Raw genomic sequence first — 16,611 nt, forward strand, 5'->3', positions numbered from 1 at the left:
TTATTTTTAAACCAGATCGAGAGACCCAGTTACTGCTTTCACAGTCGCACATCGTGAATTATTTTACAGTTGCAAGTGCTTATGAAAACATTTGCTTCTCGCGTCACTAGCCATGTATATCGTCATTTGATCTAAGTGAGGATACATCTTTAATCATAGTATGAAGAGAATGTGTCCTGTGAGTTCTGATGCTGATTTGGGGAGGGGGAAAAAAATGTACGCCATTTACACATATTCTCCAGTTGGTAGCCTTCAGACTGGCACACAACTCGTTTGCATGTCAAATGATACAGGGTGAATGCATATGGGAGGCTGCATGAGCATTTATTAGATATGCTTAATATCCAATCTATGGTGCATGTATTAGTACAGTGGTTTATGAGTGACCTGACTTAGGTGTTTTGCAATAAACAAGGTTGGCCGTTTTTTTTTCTCCCATAGATTTGTGAGCAAAAATCCAAGAAGTTTTTAGCTGTTTATTGCCACTCCCAATTGAAGTTTATTGTCAGACTAAACCATTTCATGCGTATTTAAAACAACCACAGAACTGCTGCTCCTAGCCTAATGCTAACACACAGCACAAGACGCCATAGATGGGCTGACGAAACTAGGAATGATTTTGCGGTGTTATAACCCTTCAAGTGGGGCCGGAACAGAATAATGGCCTTTTCATTCATTTCAGTGGGCAAAGATGATTTGAGATACCAGTGTTTTGAGTTCTGAGAATGATTATGGAACAAATTATACTTGTAAGTTAAGGCACCACTGTATGGGTTTTGTCCTCACTAGTAAGACAATTTAACGCACTAGTAGAACGACTACAACTGCTAACAACAGAATGACTGTCTTACGAGTAAAAAAAAAAATATTTCCGGGGGATGTGGGGGACAATGAGTCCGAGTGGACCATGTTCCGCGCCTCCATTGCTGATGCAGCCGACCGGAGCTGTGGCCGTAAGGTGGTCCGTGCCTGTCATGGAGGCAATCCCCGAACCTCTTGGTGGACACCAACGGTGAGGGATGCCGTCAAACTGAAGGAGTCCTATCAGACCTTTTTGGCCTGTGGGACTCCTGAGGCAGCTGATGAGTACCGGCTGGCTGAGCGGAATGCAGCTTTGGTGGTCGCTGAAGCAAAAACATGGGAGGAGTTGGGTAAGGCTATGGAACATGACTTCCGGACGGCTTCGAGGAAATTCTGGCCCACCATCCGGCGTCTCAGGAGGCGGAAGCAGTGCACCATCAACATGGTATATAGTGGGGATTGGGTGCTGCTGACCTCGACTCAGGACGTGTTTAGTCGGTGGGGAGAACACTTCGAAGACCTCTTCAATGCCACCGACACGCCTTCCCATGAGGAAGGAGAGTCTGGGGTCTCTGAGGCGGGCTCTCCTATCTCTGTTGTTGAGGTCACCAAGGTGGTTAAAAAGCTCCTCGGTGGCAAGGCCCCGGGGGTTAATGAGATTCGCCCGGAGTTCCTCAAGGCTCTGGATGTTGTGGGGGTCTCCTCTGGTTGACACGCCTCTGCAACATTGCATGGACATCGGGGACAGTGCCTATGGATTGACAGTCTGGGGTGGTGTGCCCCCTTTTTAAGAAGAGGGACCGGAGGGTGTGTTCCAACTACAGGGGGATCACACTGCTCAGCCTCGCTGGTAAGGTCTATTCAGGGGTGCTACAGAGGAGGGTCCGTCGGGTAGTAGAATCTCAGATTCAGGAGGAGCAGTGTGGTTTTCGTCCTGGCCGTGGAAGAGTGGACCAGCTCTGCACCCTCGGCAGGGTCCTCGAGGGTCCATGGGAGTTCGCTCAACAAGTGTTTTGTGGACTTGGAGAAGGCGTTCGACCGTGTCCCTCGGGGAGTCCTGTGAGGGTGCTTCGGGAGTATTGGGTACCGAACCCCCTGATACGGGCTATTCGGTCCCTGTACAACCGGTGTCCGAGTTTGGTCCGCATTGCAAGTCTGACTCGTATCCGGTGAGGGCTGGACTGCGCCAAGGCTGCCCTTTGTCACCGATTCTGTTCATAACTTTTATGGACAGAATTTCTTGGCGCAGCGGGGGTCCGGTTTGGTGGCCTCAGTATTGCATCTCTGCTTTTTGCAGATGATGTGGTTCTGTTGGCTTCATCAAGCGGTGACCTCCAACTCTCACTGGAGCAGTTCGCAGCCGAGTGTGAAGCGGCTGGGATGAGAATCAGCACCTCCAAATCTGAAACCATGGTCCTCAGTCGGAAAAGGGTGGCGTGCCCTCTCCAGGTCATGGAATAGATCCTGCCCCAAGTGGAGGAGTACAAGTATCTTGGGGTCTTGTTCACGAGTGAGGGAAGAATGGAACGGGAGATCGACAGCCGGATCAGTGCAGCGTCTGCAGTGATGCGGACTTTGTATCGATCCATTGTGGTAAAGAAGGAGCTAAGCCAAAAGGCAAAGCTCTCGATTTACCGGTCGATCTACGTTTCTACCTTCACCAATGGTCACGAGCTGTGGGTCGTGACCGAAAGAACAAGACGCCGAATGCAAGCAGCCGAAATGAGTTTCCTCTGCAGGGTATCCGGGCTCTCCCTTATAGATGGGGTGAGAAGCTTGGTCATCCGGGACGATCTCAGAGTAGAGCCGCTGCCAGATGAAGTGGCTGGGGCATCTGATTCGGATGCCACTTGGACGCCTCCCTGGTGAGGTGTTCCAAGCACGTCCCACCGGGAGGATACCCCGGGCACGAGCCAGGACACGCTGGAGATACTATGTCTCTCGGCTGGCCTGGGAACTCCTCGGGATTTCCCCGGAAGAGCTGGATGAAGTGGCTGGGGAGAGGGAAGTCTGGGCGTCCCTGCTAAAGCTACTGCCCCCGCGACCCGACCTCGGATAAGCGGTAGAAAATGGATGGATGGATGAAGTTGATTACAAAAAAAAGTCAATGCAAAATATCTGCCTTAAAGCTTTGCAGGACTAATGTTACTGCAGTCTCACACAGCACTCAGTGTTGAAATAAGCTGGCATGATGATAGCCAGTCGGGAGCAAAGGTTGCGTAAAACAGAATGCCCAAGGTTTGGGATCATTTCATACATAAAAAGAAGATGATAAAGTGCAATGTGTACAGCAAAGCAGACACAGCAGCACATCTATGAGATATGAGGTATCGATGATACCTAATTTAATATAGCCTAACACCGCTAGTTACGACGTATTGTAGCGCCCGGAATCATCCTCGTAAAACCCCAAATACTGTTCATATTGACTGTGATGAGTGACTAGTGAATCGCAATCGAATTGTTACTCCTTGTTCTGTTCCAAAATAATAGTCAAACAAATGAAAAATCAAATTAGGTTTTTTATTTTATTTTATTTTTTGGGGGAAAACTATCTATTGAACCAGTAAGAGCGTATGGTACGTTTTGACTGACACGTTTTAGCTGCCATATCTCCATACAGAAAAGTTTTTCTTTTTAGTTTAAAATGGTTTACTTTAACAAGGATCCCTTGCCGTACCTTGGCTGTATGTGGAATCCCGGCCAGGTCTGTTTTGCACTCATTTTCAAAGCCATAATTACAATTAATAATAATATATAATATATATATATATATATATATATAATACAATTATTCACGCCAAATCTCCACTGATTCATTCGCAGCAACAACATACTCTAATACTAACACGAGTGGACAAGGACAGATACAGTTGTCGGTGCACTTTAAATTTCTTAATTGAGCAAATAGTAACGAAATAAGCAAATTCTTACACGGGCTTCTACGGCCTCAACTGATGCCCAGGCATTTAACTGGCTTACGGTTAGCCATTTAACAGCCACCTGCTAACCTCTACACTCATTTGTTGACTCCCACGTCACTCACCTGTCGGGTTGGGCATCATTTGAATTTGAATGATTCAGATTCCGGTTTCTCATTTCGATTCCAGTTCCAATCGATTCTCTATGATGATTCTTTTCATGGGCATGGTAATAAAAGTTTGCAAGCATTAAGTAAGTTGTGTCAAAAATTGGCCATCTGTTTTCTTAGCGGCCCTTAGCACTAAAATTCACATTTGACATAGCTTGTGTCATTTGTTGTTTCTGGGAGATGGCTAAATGCCGGCAGGAAAAGCCAACCCACTGGTTGTCTTTCTAACAAAGTTGGGCTCGCCATTGGCCCAGCAGTAGTTAGAGCTGGATGCGGGCTGCCGCACTGCAAGAGACGGATCTGCCCTAAAACGAACCAGTTTCAACATTACAAACATGCTGTAAAAAATATGTCTGTAGTCGCGCTCACCTTTTCCCATTCCACTTTTATGTTCCACTCTGTAAACGATAGTTATAATTCCCTGTTGACCAAATGCACAGAGAGCTCCAGTGTTTAGCGCTACCATACATGAGCGAACCGCACGGTTCTACGTCGTTTCATACCTAAACGGGCTTGCGAACTGGGATAGATATTTTTGGGCCCTATTTAATGGATATGCCCCAGAATTAGTACTGTACTGAATTGAACCAAATTCCACTGCTGGGTGAAAACAAGTGCATAGAGATGTATTAACATCAGTATTATTTCAAAGTAGATGTTCCCTCAGAAATTCTTTGAATGCTGCAATTCATGCTTGAAGGTCATAAGATTGGTGTGAGTCATTTCTTTTCATTGTTGTGCTACAGTATAAAGATTTTTCTGTTTTAGTCACAGTTTAGGGACTGTTGATACCTCTGCTGTATTTTCAACGTGGCTCATACACTTTAGGCAGAGACAACATCTTTGTTGTATTTTAGAAGTGCTTTAAACGTCACCATGCTGGTATGTCGTGTGAATCTGGGAGAATTTACGCTGCTGTGAAATCTCTACCAGAATAAGGTGCCTATTCTGTTCCTCTTTAGTGTGACATTTTGCTACACGCTTGTCCTAGTTTGAGTTCTGCAGTACAGCAATTCCACATAGTACCCTATTGGCTCAGGTATTCAAAGTGATTGTGGCATCCAACCACATTGGCTGCGCAAGTCGATGACTCATTGAATAAAGCCACTTGTCCCACTTAAGGATATATTAGCATACATTTGATTGTTTTGCCTTGGGAATATTTGCCTCAAATTCAAGCTTTTTCAGTTCTCAAATCAGGTCAATTTTATTCACACGGGAATAATGATTTCCACGGGAAGGGAATTCCAGAGTACTGGAGCCCAAAGTTCTTGGAGTCACCAAAAGACCAGCACTTTGCTCCACTCTCTTTTTGTAAGAACTGATAATTCGATGTTTGTTGTGATATTCTCGTTAGGGTGTGGCACATCTGTAGCTCTGTAAAGCAACTAACTTTCCATGTCATCTAATAATGAAGCGGATCGCTGCACGCTCCCTGAATTTATCACTGATAATAAAACGGACCATTTCTAAATGTCTTTTATTCAGCGTACCTTTACATCTTTGTTATTGCATCTTAGGTTGAAGTCACTAATAGTCTGCTTTCAGCACAATGACTTTAACTGTCTTGTTTTTCTTTCTTACTTTTGTAGGTGTTGTGAGATGAAGTGGTTTGAAGCATAGGAACTGCACACTCACTCTTGTTAGCTTGGTGTGGACAGAGCTGCCACTATGAAGAGTGAAGTGCCATCCGAGGCCTCCAGCAGACAGGAGCATCTGAAGGAGCCGCTGGTAAACCCCGAGCCCATGGAGGCAGCTAAGAGCTTCCCAACCAACATGGAGGTGATTGGAATGGGAGACGGCGAGTTTGCCACCCTGTGTTCCGAATCGAGGCATCGGACCTTGAGGGAGACGGCGTCCCACAAAGACTCTGAACGAGGCCTTGCCGGCCGCAGAAAAAGAAAGGTCCAACAGGCAGGACCTTCTGACTGTTCGCTTAAAGTTGGCCATTTTAGTGAGACTGCTGTGACCCCTCAGCGTTCCAGGGAAGAACTCTTACGTCACTCCAGCGAGGATGAGCACAATCATGAGTCATCTTTTAGTGACTGTGCCTCGTCCCCTTCCTCCAGCTTACGATTCGGTGACTCGGATACACTGAGCTCTGAGGAGGATGTGGAAGCTGGACCAACAGGGGGACAACAAAAAGCCCCTGTCCTCACAACAGGAGCCACCGGAGTTGGTCTTCGCCCTGTTGTGGGTCGAACGAGACGGCCCCGCTCGCATAAGTGGGTGCGGTCTGAGCCGGAGCCGGTGTTGCTGAAGCGACCGTGTTTGAGCAGTCGGCGGCCTCTGCATAGGAAACGATTTGTGAAAGCAGTTCCTGGGGGAGGGCAGCGTACGCAGAAGCAAAAGGAGCGACTACTACTGCAGAGGAAGAAACGAGAAGTAATTGCACGCCGAAAATATGCTTTACTCAATAGCACAAGTAGTTCAAGTGAGGAGCTGAGCAGCGGATCGTCGTCCCCCTCCTCGACCGAAGCGGAGGATGAGCTGTACGTGGATGTCAGCAGCAGCAGCAGCCAGCCCAACAGTGCTGCGGTAGCCACAGGTAATTAGTGACCTTGATGCACTAGTTCTGTGTTACACTCTCTATCTATGATGATGTGTGTGTTTGTGTGTGTGTTTTAATGGTTAGCACAGCTTTGATACATTTTGCCATTAAACCTGCAGTGACCTGGTGTGAATGCCCCCTAGAGGTCATTGGTGTTTTAACGTTTGTCTAAAATGCTAGAGAATAATTTGAGCTGTGACGGACGGGCTCCAGCACGCCCGCAGCCCTTGTGAGGATAAGATGTACAGAAAATGGATGGATGGATGGATACAGTATACAGTACACAAGTATATACAGGAAGTCCTCGAGTTACGACATACTCGACCTACGACGTTTCGACTTTACGACGCCCGTCCCTCGTCCGCCATTTTGTCCCCAGCACCATAGTGTTTCTGCTTAGCTAGTGCATAGTGCTTGTCTGTGTTTGTGCGCCGGGAGTATCTTTGCCTTTTTTGCCCTCCTTTTTTCACACACTCAGCAGTAATGGTAAGTACAGCATCTTATTTTTTTATGTCTTTTAGTTTCTTTATGCGAAGTGTTAACCTTTCCTGCTACGGTCACCTGACCGTGGTCGGGAGACGCAGGGGAGACGCCTTCTCCAGTGCCGAGGTTGTCCTCCTCGGGGTTAACTCCCTTCTCTCGTTGCACAGCTGAGCTGGGTGGCAGCAAAAATAAAGGCACGAAGCACCGATTTGCTGCTTTAATGGCTTTATTAGCTCCTCTGCACATTCAACGTCAACGGGTCCTCCGCTAATCGCTACTCTTCCCTGGTCGCCGTCACTACACTTTTCCACTGTACACACACGCACCTGCGCGCGCTCCTTCCTCCTTCACAGTCCCGTCTCACTCACACATCCACGCCACACACTGAGCTTGCTGTCCCAATCACGTGGGACAATACCCGTAACAGAAGTATTTCGACGTAAATTTCGACTTTAACGGTGAAATCCGACTTACGCGGAAATTCGAGTTACGTCGCCAGCGTAGGAACGGAACTCGTTCGTAAATCGAGGACTTCCTGTACGATAAATGAACAAGTCAAATAGGCACATTGCTCCATCTTGTGATCAGATCGGTGATTGTTTATCGTTTTTTTAAAACTTGCTGATCGGTGATCGGCCTCAAAAATCCTGTTTGTGTAAAGCCTAGTTTTATACACTGCAATTTAATTAATGCTACTGTTTGATACGCATTGTTATAAAGCAGTATAACGCTGCTTGCAGGCATCACAATCTGTAATGTTGCCAAAATTAAGTGCAGTCCTGCATAAACTAATGCTTTTTAGTTGAAGTTATGCAAAATGAAGCAATATGCCGATGAACAGTTGAAGAAGCCAACACAGGTTGTATAACTTGCTTTTAGAGCTGATTTGTATCACAATTTAGAATGCTGATGTGGTTCATTTTGTACTTCACTGCACAGTTAGGGATGAATTTGTCATTGTCTCGAACGAGTTAGCGCATTGCCCAGTCACATAACAAAGAATATGGGTTTTTTGAGGTGCACTATGATTTTAAATTATCTCATTAAAAGCCTGTCCATTCAAGAATAGAAAATGGGATCATGTTGCCACGTTTTTTTTGCTTTTGTTCAGATATGTTCTCAGACATATCCCTCTTTGGTTGGGTTTACCAAATTGAAATAATTCTGTCATTACCTTTCATAAGTATTTTTCTTCCATTTATGTACAGTTATACATCACCTGCCATAACATTAAGTACACCTGGGCAAAGAAACCCAATACAATAATTTGGCCTTTACAAAATAATCATGCATAGTTTAGCTTGACATGAGCAGAGAGTCTACTAGATTTTTCACCCACCACCAATATCAGTATGTCAGCTGTCTGTTGTCAGAAAGGCTTTCAGGAGACAGTTTGTTCAACAATTGACAGTCAGCCACATCCAACGCCGTGACTCCTGTTTGGCCAGTAAAGGGTGACGTCAGGGTTCAAATTGTGTGTGAGATAATGGGAGCCAAGCGCCCACAAAGTGTACCTGAGCTCCTATCATGACAGTGATGAACGGATCTGTCGGGGTATTCATTTATAACGCACCTACCCCAATCAACAACATTACACTATTTGACAAAACAAGCCAAGACTAGCCACTCTTCACGCTAACCACCAATGTCCCAAAATGCCTCGAACCTACTATTTATTTTGATGCAAGCTCTAATAAAGTACGAGAACTTTCAATCAGTGTGATAGTGCGATTATACCCCACTGTAAACCACAGCCAGTATGAAACATTGTTGAATTAGTTATACTGCACTCTAAAAGTGTCAAAACTCAATTAGTATTCTTTTACATGAACGTAAGAAAGAATATTTGGTGGTATGATAAAGTGTGTACTATGTATGGTTGTGTAAGCTGATGATGTTCAGTGACGTGGACAGCATGTAGTAGAGCTGCAGCTATCAATTATTCTACAGTTTATCTGATCGATTATTGGGAGGAAAATTGATATTGCATTATTAAACAGCAAACTGTGCACATGAGGTGCAGGTATTATTGTTGTCCACTAAGGTTCGCCATCCTCACGGTCCACACTATAAATACCTGTGACTTTGAGTGTGTCTGGCTTTAAAAGGTGGGGCTAGGCCTGGTGAATGACATGGGAGTCAGCTAATGAGTGTGCAGAGTTGGCTGTTGTGAGTTCAGGTTAGGAACTTATTTCTACACAGAGTGGTGCATGAGTCAGCCGTAACATTAGTCCGTGTAGAACACTACAAAGCTTGCAGGCTGAGATTTTCCGGCAAACCTTTTTTGTACTATTGGCTCCAGCACGCCCGCGACCCTATTGAGGAGAAGCGGCTCAGAAAATGGATGGATGGATGGATGGATGGATAGTAATGCCTTATTTGTCATATATAGTTTTCATTTCTTGACCAAACCTATTTGCAGTAGTTACCGTCTAGGCTGTAAAATCAGTGTTGGATTTGTAATCACATGAACGCCTTACCAGAGTCCCAGTTAGTTGCACAGGGTGCTAAGCAGCAGTGCTCAAGGGACAATCCGAATAGAAATCCCATTTGGGAATCATGAACTTCATTTGCATGCCAAGACGCTTACTATTGTACACTTAAACACCATCGCTGTGCAAAACAAATTATGATATTAACCTTTCCTGCTACGGTCACCTGACCGTGGTCGGGAGACGCAGGGGTTAACTCCCTTCTCTCGTTGCACAGCTGAGCTGGGTGCCGGCAACAATAAAGGCACGAAGCACCGAGTTGCTGCTTTAATGGCTTTATTAGCTCCTCTGCACATTCAACGTCAACGGGTTCTCCGCTAATCGCTACTCTTCCCCGGTCGCCGTCACTACACTTGCTACTGTACACACTCGCACCGGCACGCACTCCTTCCTCCTTCGCAGTCCCGTCTCACTCACACATCGACCCCTGCCCACACACACTGAGCTTGCTGTCACAATCACGTGGGACGATACCCGTAACAGAAGTATTTCGACGTAAATTTCGACTTTAACGGTGAAATCCGACTTACGCAGAAAATCGTGTTACGTTGCCAGCGTAGGAACAGAACTCGTTCATAAATCGAGGACTTCCTGGATCTGATGTACTGTTTCTTATGGTGACTCAATATTTCTATCCTAGCTCGAGTTAGTTCTGTAACAGAGACATAATAGAGACACAAAAACCACTATCTAGCCAGTCAAGTTATGTCAAAGTGAATAATGCATGACCTCAAAAAATATTTATAGAATATATTTATGCTTATATACAGTGGGGCAAAAAAGTATTTAGTCAGCCACCAATTGTGCAAATTCTCCCACTTAAAAAGATGAGAGAGGCCTGTCATTTTCATCATAGGTATACCTCACCTAGGAGAGACAAAATGAGAAAAAAAATCCAGAAAATCACCTTTTAAGTAATTTATTTATTTATTTTATATAAAGAATTGAATAGCAAATTATGGTGGAAAATAAGTATTTGGCCACCTACAAACAAAAAAGATTTCTGGCTCTCAGAGACCTGTAACCTCTTCTGTAAGAGGCTCCCCTGTCCTCCACTCGTTACCTGTATTAATAGCACCTGTTTGAACTTGAGTATAAAAGACACCTGTCCACAACATCAAACAGTCACACTCCAAACTCCACTATGGCTAAGACCAAAGCGCTGTCAAAGGACACCATAAACACAATTTTAGACCTGCACCAGGCTGGGAAGCGGCTTGGTGTGAATAAATAAACTGTGGGAGCAATTATTAGAAAATGGAAGACATATAAGACCACGCAAGGCTCCACGCAAGATCTCACCCCGTGGGGTCAAAATGATCACAAGAACGGTGAGCAAAAATCCCAGAACCACACGGGGGGGACCTAGTGAATGACCTGCAGAGAGCTGCGACCAAAGTAACAAAGGCTACCATCAGTAACACGCTATGGGACTCAAATCCTGCAGTGCCAGACGTGTCCCCCTGCTTAAGCCAGTACATGTCCAGGCCCGTCTGAAGTTTGCTAGAGTGCATTTGGATGATCCGGGAGAGGATTGGGAGAATGTCATAGGGTCAGATGAGACCAAAATATAACTTTTTCGAAAAACACAACTTGTCGTGTTTGGAGGAGAAAGAATGGTGAGTTGCATCCAAAGAACACCATACCTACTGTGAAAAATGGGGGCGGAAACATCATGCTTTGGGACTGTTTTTCTGCAAATGGACCTGGATGACTGATCCGTGTAAAGGAAGGAATGAATGGGGCCATGTATAGATTTTGAGTGAAAATCCATCAGCAAGGGCATTGAAGATGAAATGTGGCTGGGTCTTTCAGCGTGACAATGATCCCAAACACACCGCCCGGGCAACGAAGGAGTGGCTTCGTAAGATCTCCAGATCTCAACCCCATAGAAAATCTTTGGAGGGAGTTGAAAGTCTGTGTTGCCCAGTGACAGCCCCAAAACATCACTGCTCGAGAGGAGATCTGCATGGAGGAATGGGCCATAATACCAGCAACAGCGTGTGAAAACCTTGTGAAGACTTACAGAAAACATTTGACCTCTGTCATTGTCAACAAAGGGTATATAAGTATAGAGATTAACTTTTTTGTTATTGACCAAATACTTAGTTTCCACCATAATTTGCTAATAAATTCTTTAAAAATCCATCAGTGATTTTCTGAATGGTTTTTTTTTGTTTTGTTTTTGTTTTATTGGTCCTGTTTGACTGTTAGGTCAAGCAGAATGGAAAATCTGTATCCCTTTTATGCCGGAACAGTTTTACTGTGTCACAGTGGAGTTTTTAAGCTTCCGCTGTGGTTTCTTGGTATTATATCCATCCATTTTATGAGCCGCTTCTCCTCACTAGGGTTGTTGGCGTGCTGGAGCCTCTCCCAGCTATCATCGGGCAGGAGGCGGGGTACACCCTGAACTGGTTGTCAGGCAATCGCAGGGCACATACAAACAAACAACCACCCGCACTCACATTGACACCTATGGACAATTTAGAGTTGTCAGTTATCCTACCATGCATGTTTTTGGGATGTGGGAGGAAACCGGAGTGTCCGGAGAAAACCCACGCAGTCACGGGGAGAACATGTAGTAGTCTTAGTACTATAATTGAGGTTTATTGAGAATCAGAGTCAATCAGTCGAACAGAACAAAGTTTCTAGAGTGGAGAGAGAAACAAAGACAAAAGACAAAGCACTAATTGTAAACAGGATGAAAGAAGTAAGTCATTACATTATCAGAATCATCTTTATTTTGCCAAGTATGTCAAAAAAACACAAGGAATTTGTCTCCGGTAGTTGGAGCAAGTCTCGTACGACAACAGACATTCAATTGATGGAGAATGAATACCTTTGAGACAGAAAGACATTGAGAAAAACACTGAGCAATAAAAGGTTGCTAGTAATTTGGTAATGCCGGTACATTTTCAATTATTATTTTTTTTTGACAGTTGTGCAAAATGATGCATAGTCCTCTAGCAATTAGAGCAGTTTGAATGACTAATATAGCAATAGTCCGGTACAATGACAATTGTGCAAAGGGTGCCGAGACTTCAAGGAATGTATGCAGTTTAAAGTGACTAGTAGTGCGATAATCTGGGACAATGTCGATTGTGCAAATGTTGCAGATACTCCTTAGTCAGTGTGCAAGTGGTGCAGATGCTACTCTGGCATGAGTGGCCAGTATTGGTCAACAACAGTAGATGTGCAGCGTGGCGAGACTACCACAGTGAATGCACGAGTAATGTATAATTGGCCCGACAGAAATGTGTGACAACAAACTCAAGACAAAGAATTGGCGGCATGTTGCAATGGAATTGTAAGTTAGCTGTTTAAGAAGTTGATCGCAAGAGGGAAGAAGCTGTTTGAATGTCTGCTAGTTTTACTTTGCATTGTTTGGTAGCGCCTACCTGAGTGAAGGAGCTGGAAGAGCTGGTGACCAGGATGTGGAGGGTCCAAGAGGATTTTGCACACTCTTGTCTTAGTTCTAGCAGCGTGCAAGTCCTCAAGGGTGGGTAGGGGGTTACCGACAATCTTTTCAGCAGTTTTGATTGTCCGTTGCAGTCGGAGTTTGTCCTTTTTTGTAGCAACACCAAACCAGACTGTGATGGAAGAACGCAGGACTGATTCGATGACCGCTGTGTAGAACTGCCTCAACAGCTCCTGTGGCAGGCCGTGCTTCCTCAGAAGCTGCAGGAAGTATATCCTCTGCTGGGCCTTTTTGAGGACGGAGTTGATGTTGATTGCCCACTTCAGGTCCTGAGAGACTGTAATTCCCAGGAACTTGAATGTCTCGACAGTTGACACAAGGCAGTTGGAGAGCGTGAGGGGCAGCTGTGGCGAAGGATGCCTCCTGAAGTCCACGATAATTTCTACAGTCTTGAGCGTGTTCAGCTCCAGGATGTGTCGGCAGCACCGCAGTTCCAACCGCTCCACTTCCTGTCGATATGCAGACTCATCACCGTCTTTGATCAGGGCGATGACGGTGGTGTCATCTGCAAACTTCGGGAGTTTGACAGCCGGGTGCGTTGAGATGCAGTTGTTCGTGTAGAGAGAGAAGAGTAGCGGAGAGAGGACACAACCTTGGGGTGCCCCAGTGCTGATGCTGCATGTGGATGAGGCCGCCTCCCGCAGCCTCACCTGCTGTGTCCTGCCCGTCAGAAAGGTGTAAATCCACTGGCAGATGCCGGGCGAGACGCTGAGCTGGAGAAGCTTGGCGGAAAGGAGTTCAGGGATGATGGTGTTGAACGCAGAGCTGAAGTCCACGAACAGGATCCTCGCATAGGTCCCCGCGCTGTCTGGGTGTTCTAGGATGAAGTGCAGACCCATGTTGACCGCATCATCCGAAGACCTGTTTGCTCGGTAGGCAAACTGCAGGGGGTCCAGCAGGGGACCTGTGACGCTCTTGAGGTGGTCCACCACGAGGCTTTCAAAGGACTTCATGACCACAGATGTCAAGGCGACAGGCCTGTAATCATTCAGACCCGAGTTTGCAGGTTTCTTGGGGACTGGGATGATTGTGGAGCGTTTGAAACAGGATGGTACTTACCACAGTTCCAAAGATCTGTGTGAAGACTGCAGCGAGCTGGTCCGCGCAGACTTTGAGGCAGGATGGGGACACAAGGTCTGGGCCTGCCGCTTTTTAATCCTTTGTTGTTTGAAGATTCGTCTCACATCCTGTTCGTGGATGGTTAACGCAGAAGTCAGAGGTGTGATTGTGGTGGGTGGTGCGGCTGGGAAGGGGTGGGGTGTGAAAGTGTCTAAAACAGTGAAACATTAAATATGAGTGTTGCATGGGGCTGCAGTGCTACAGCCTGTGAGGGAAGGACAGGACAAGATAGAACAGGACAAGGACTGGAGAAGAAGCATGCAGGACAAAGGTCGTGAACACGGCTGTACAACTGAAGTGTGGTGGGATTAATTATGTAAATTATAAAAGTCTACAGGACGAGAGTATAAGTGAGGGGATACACAAGCGATTTGCATATTCATGAGTTGTTTGTCGCAATAAGTGCGTGGCCTCACACCCAGTGAAAGACTCCCAGGGGTGTGTGCCTGCGGATACATGCAAGTGAATTGACACCGTTTTACATGCACAAAGACTGACAGAAGTGTCCTGTAATTGCTGTGCCGGCACCGCGGAGACTGAGGACCCCACGCAATCAATCGAGGGGCGGGATCGGGCGCAGGGGTCCACCGAAAGCAGCCCGGTGGATGGGACACGTCCCACACTGAGGGACGCAGGGCGTTCCGCCCCACCGAGTCACCCCGACAACTGGCCACCCACTGGGAGACGCAGGGACCCAATGCCACCCCCAACCCGCAGGGCCCGCGATGCAGCCAGTCCCCGCCCAGCCAGAGTGGTGTGGTGCATTAAAATCTGGAGAGGTCAGGGGGCAAGGTTAAGAGATCAGGGGGCAAGGCTGCCAGGCACTGCTGCCTAACTGCCAAATCCCTCCCACCCACGACCCACCGCCCTCCAGAGATGGGTGTATGTGGTGCATTAAAACATGTGAAGTGTATGTGATGCATTTCAAAACCAGGGGGGCAGGCAGCGAGGTGGACCTCCCCTCCCAAACCAGGCAGGGAAAAAAAAACACAGCAAGCCCCACAGCCTGCAGGGGACCACCTGGCTCCCCCACGGGAAGAGGAAGAGGTGATTGCAGCGGGACGCAAGGAACAAAGAGAAGAGGAGGACGCAGGCCCGAGGAGTGACAAGGGGGCCCCACCGCCCCCACCAGCAGCCAGAGCGGGCGACCCAGACGAGTGCTCGCCGGCACCGCCCCAGCACCCACGGAACATGGGCGAGACACCATCACACCACCAATACTCCCCAGGAGATCGCCCCAGTGGTTCCCCTGTGAGAGCCAGAAATTAAACAAAATTTTTTGTAGGTTACCAAATACTTTCTTTCCACCATAATTTGCTTTTAAATTCTTAAAAAAAGAAAAAAAATCCGACAGTGATTTTCTGGATTTTTTATTTTTTTTTTCTCCCCCTCTTTCATTTTGTCTCTTATAGGTGAGGTATACCTGTGATGAAAATTACAGGCCTCACTCATCTTTTTAAGTGGGAGAACGTGCACTATTGGGGGCTGACTAAATACTTTTTTTGCCCCACTGTAATATATATTTATATATAACATTTATTTAACAATGTGTTTGAGACTAAATGAGCTGATGCCGAAAGCTGTCATTGTATCCTCATGTATGTCGTGTTCCTGTCAATGTGCGCAGGTGCTCTGGATGAAGACGTGGTGGTGATTGAGGCAACTCCAGCTCCAGCACCTGTTGTCCCTGCCAGCGAGGAGATCAATGTCACCTCAACAGACAGTGAGGTGGAGATCGTCACAGTTGGAGATGGTTTCAGGTAGGCAACATTTTATTTTCAACTTTCAGAAAATCCCTTAGTTTATTTGAGAATCGTTGGCTAAACAGGTGGGCCAGATGCATCTTGCCTCAGCCTGTGTTTCTGCCTGTATAGTATAATTCAGAATATTTATAAACAGTAGGCGCCAGAATACGTCAGAGTGGCAGGAAGCAAGTGACTTCGACTGGCCTGAAGAGATCCAGCTGCCTCCTGTCGAGAGAGTCAAAAACATTGTCAGTCATCTGAAACAATGATAAAAATCTGTTTGGGTTGAACCACCAGATATAAAATGGTGCCTTGAATAACCCAATTTAAGAGTTTTTCAAGATACAAGCTGTCGTTCGGCTCAGTGTATGTGAATGTTTGTATTACACTGCCCCCTGGTGGCCAAGTCTTTCACACCAGAAGGAGCAGCACAATCTCCATTAAATTGAAGCAAAAACAAATGTGGCAAAAATTGCTTAATTTCTTTACATTCCATTTAATTATGTCATTACTGTTTGCTTTTATGAAGAAAAATATTATGGAGTGCTGTCCACAGTGTGCGGACAGTCTCTTGACCAGACCCGGAAAACAGGTTAGCGGACTTGCTGTGTAAGTCGCGATAACAACAGGTTAATGTCATGATGGTTTAAATCCGACCTGACCGATAAGGTAAATAGCATTTCCATTCGTTTTAATGAGGAAAGATGTAGTCAGATACGATTGTTTTGAGGTACGAGCGTGGTCATGGTCAGCTGTGGTGAGCTGGAGAGACAGAGTAGAGGGACAAATGGGAGGACAGAGAGAAAACAGGATAAAGGGCTTGAGCATCCAGGGAAGGGGCGAAAGAACAA

The 16,611-nt window shown here is 46.2% G+C and overlaps 1 protein-coding gene across 4 annotated transcripts in view; it reads left to right on the plus strand.

Annotated features, from left to right (window-relative positions):
- Positions 1-16,611, plus strand: part of rnf111 (ring finger protein 111) — a 38,819-nt gene that overhangs the window by 766 nt on the left and 21,442 nt on the right. For all 4 annotated transcript variants that reach the window (XM_061670641.1, XM_061670642.1, XM_061670643.1 and 1 more), the window contains exons 2-3: positions 5,485-6,440; positions 15,643-15,775. In XM_061670641.1, coding sequence (XP_061526625.1) covers positions 5,564-6,440; positions 15,643-15,775 — 1,010 coding nt within the window. In that variant the 5' untranslated portion in view covers positions 5,485-5,563. The remainder of the gene's footprint in view (positions 1-5,484; positions 6,441-15,642; positions 15,776-16,611) is intronic.

This window comes from Phycodurus eques, chromosome 2 (assembly GCF_024500275.1).
Source record: "Phycodurus eques isolate BA_2022a chromosome 2, UOR_Pequ_1.1, whole genome shotgun sequence".
Taxonomy (NCBI): domain Eukaryota; kingdom Metazoa; phylum Chordata; class Actinopteri; order Syngnathiformes; family Syngnathidae; genus Phycodurus; species Phycodurus eques.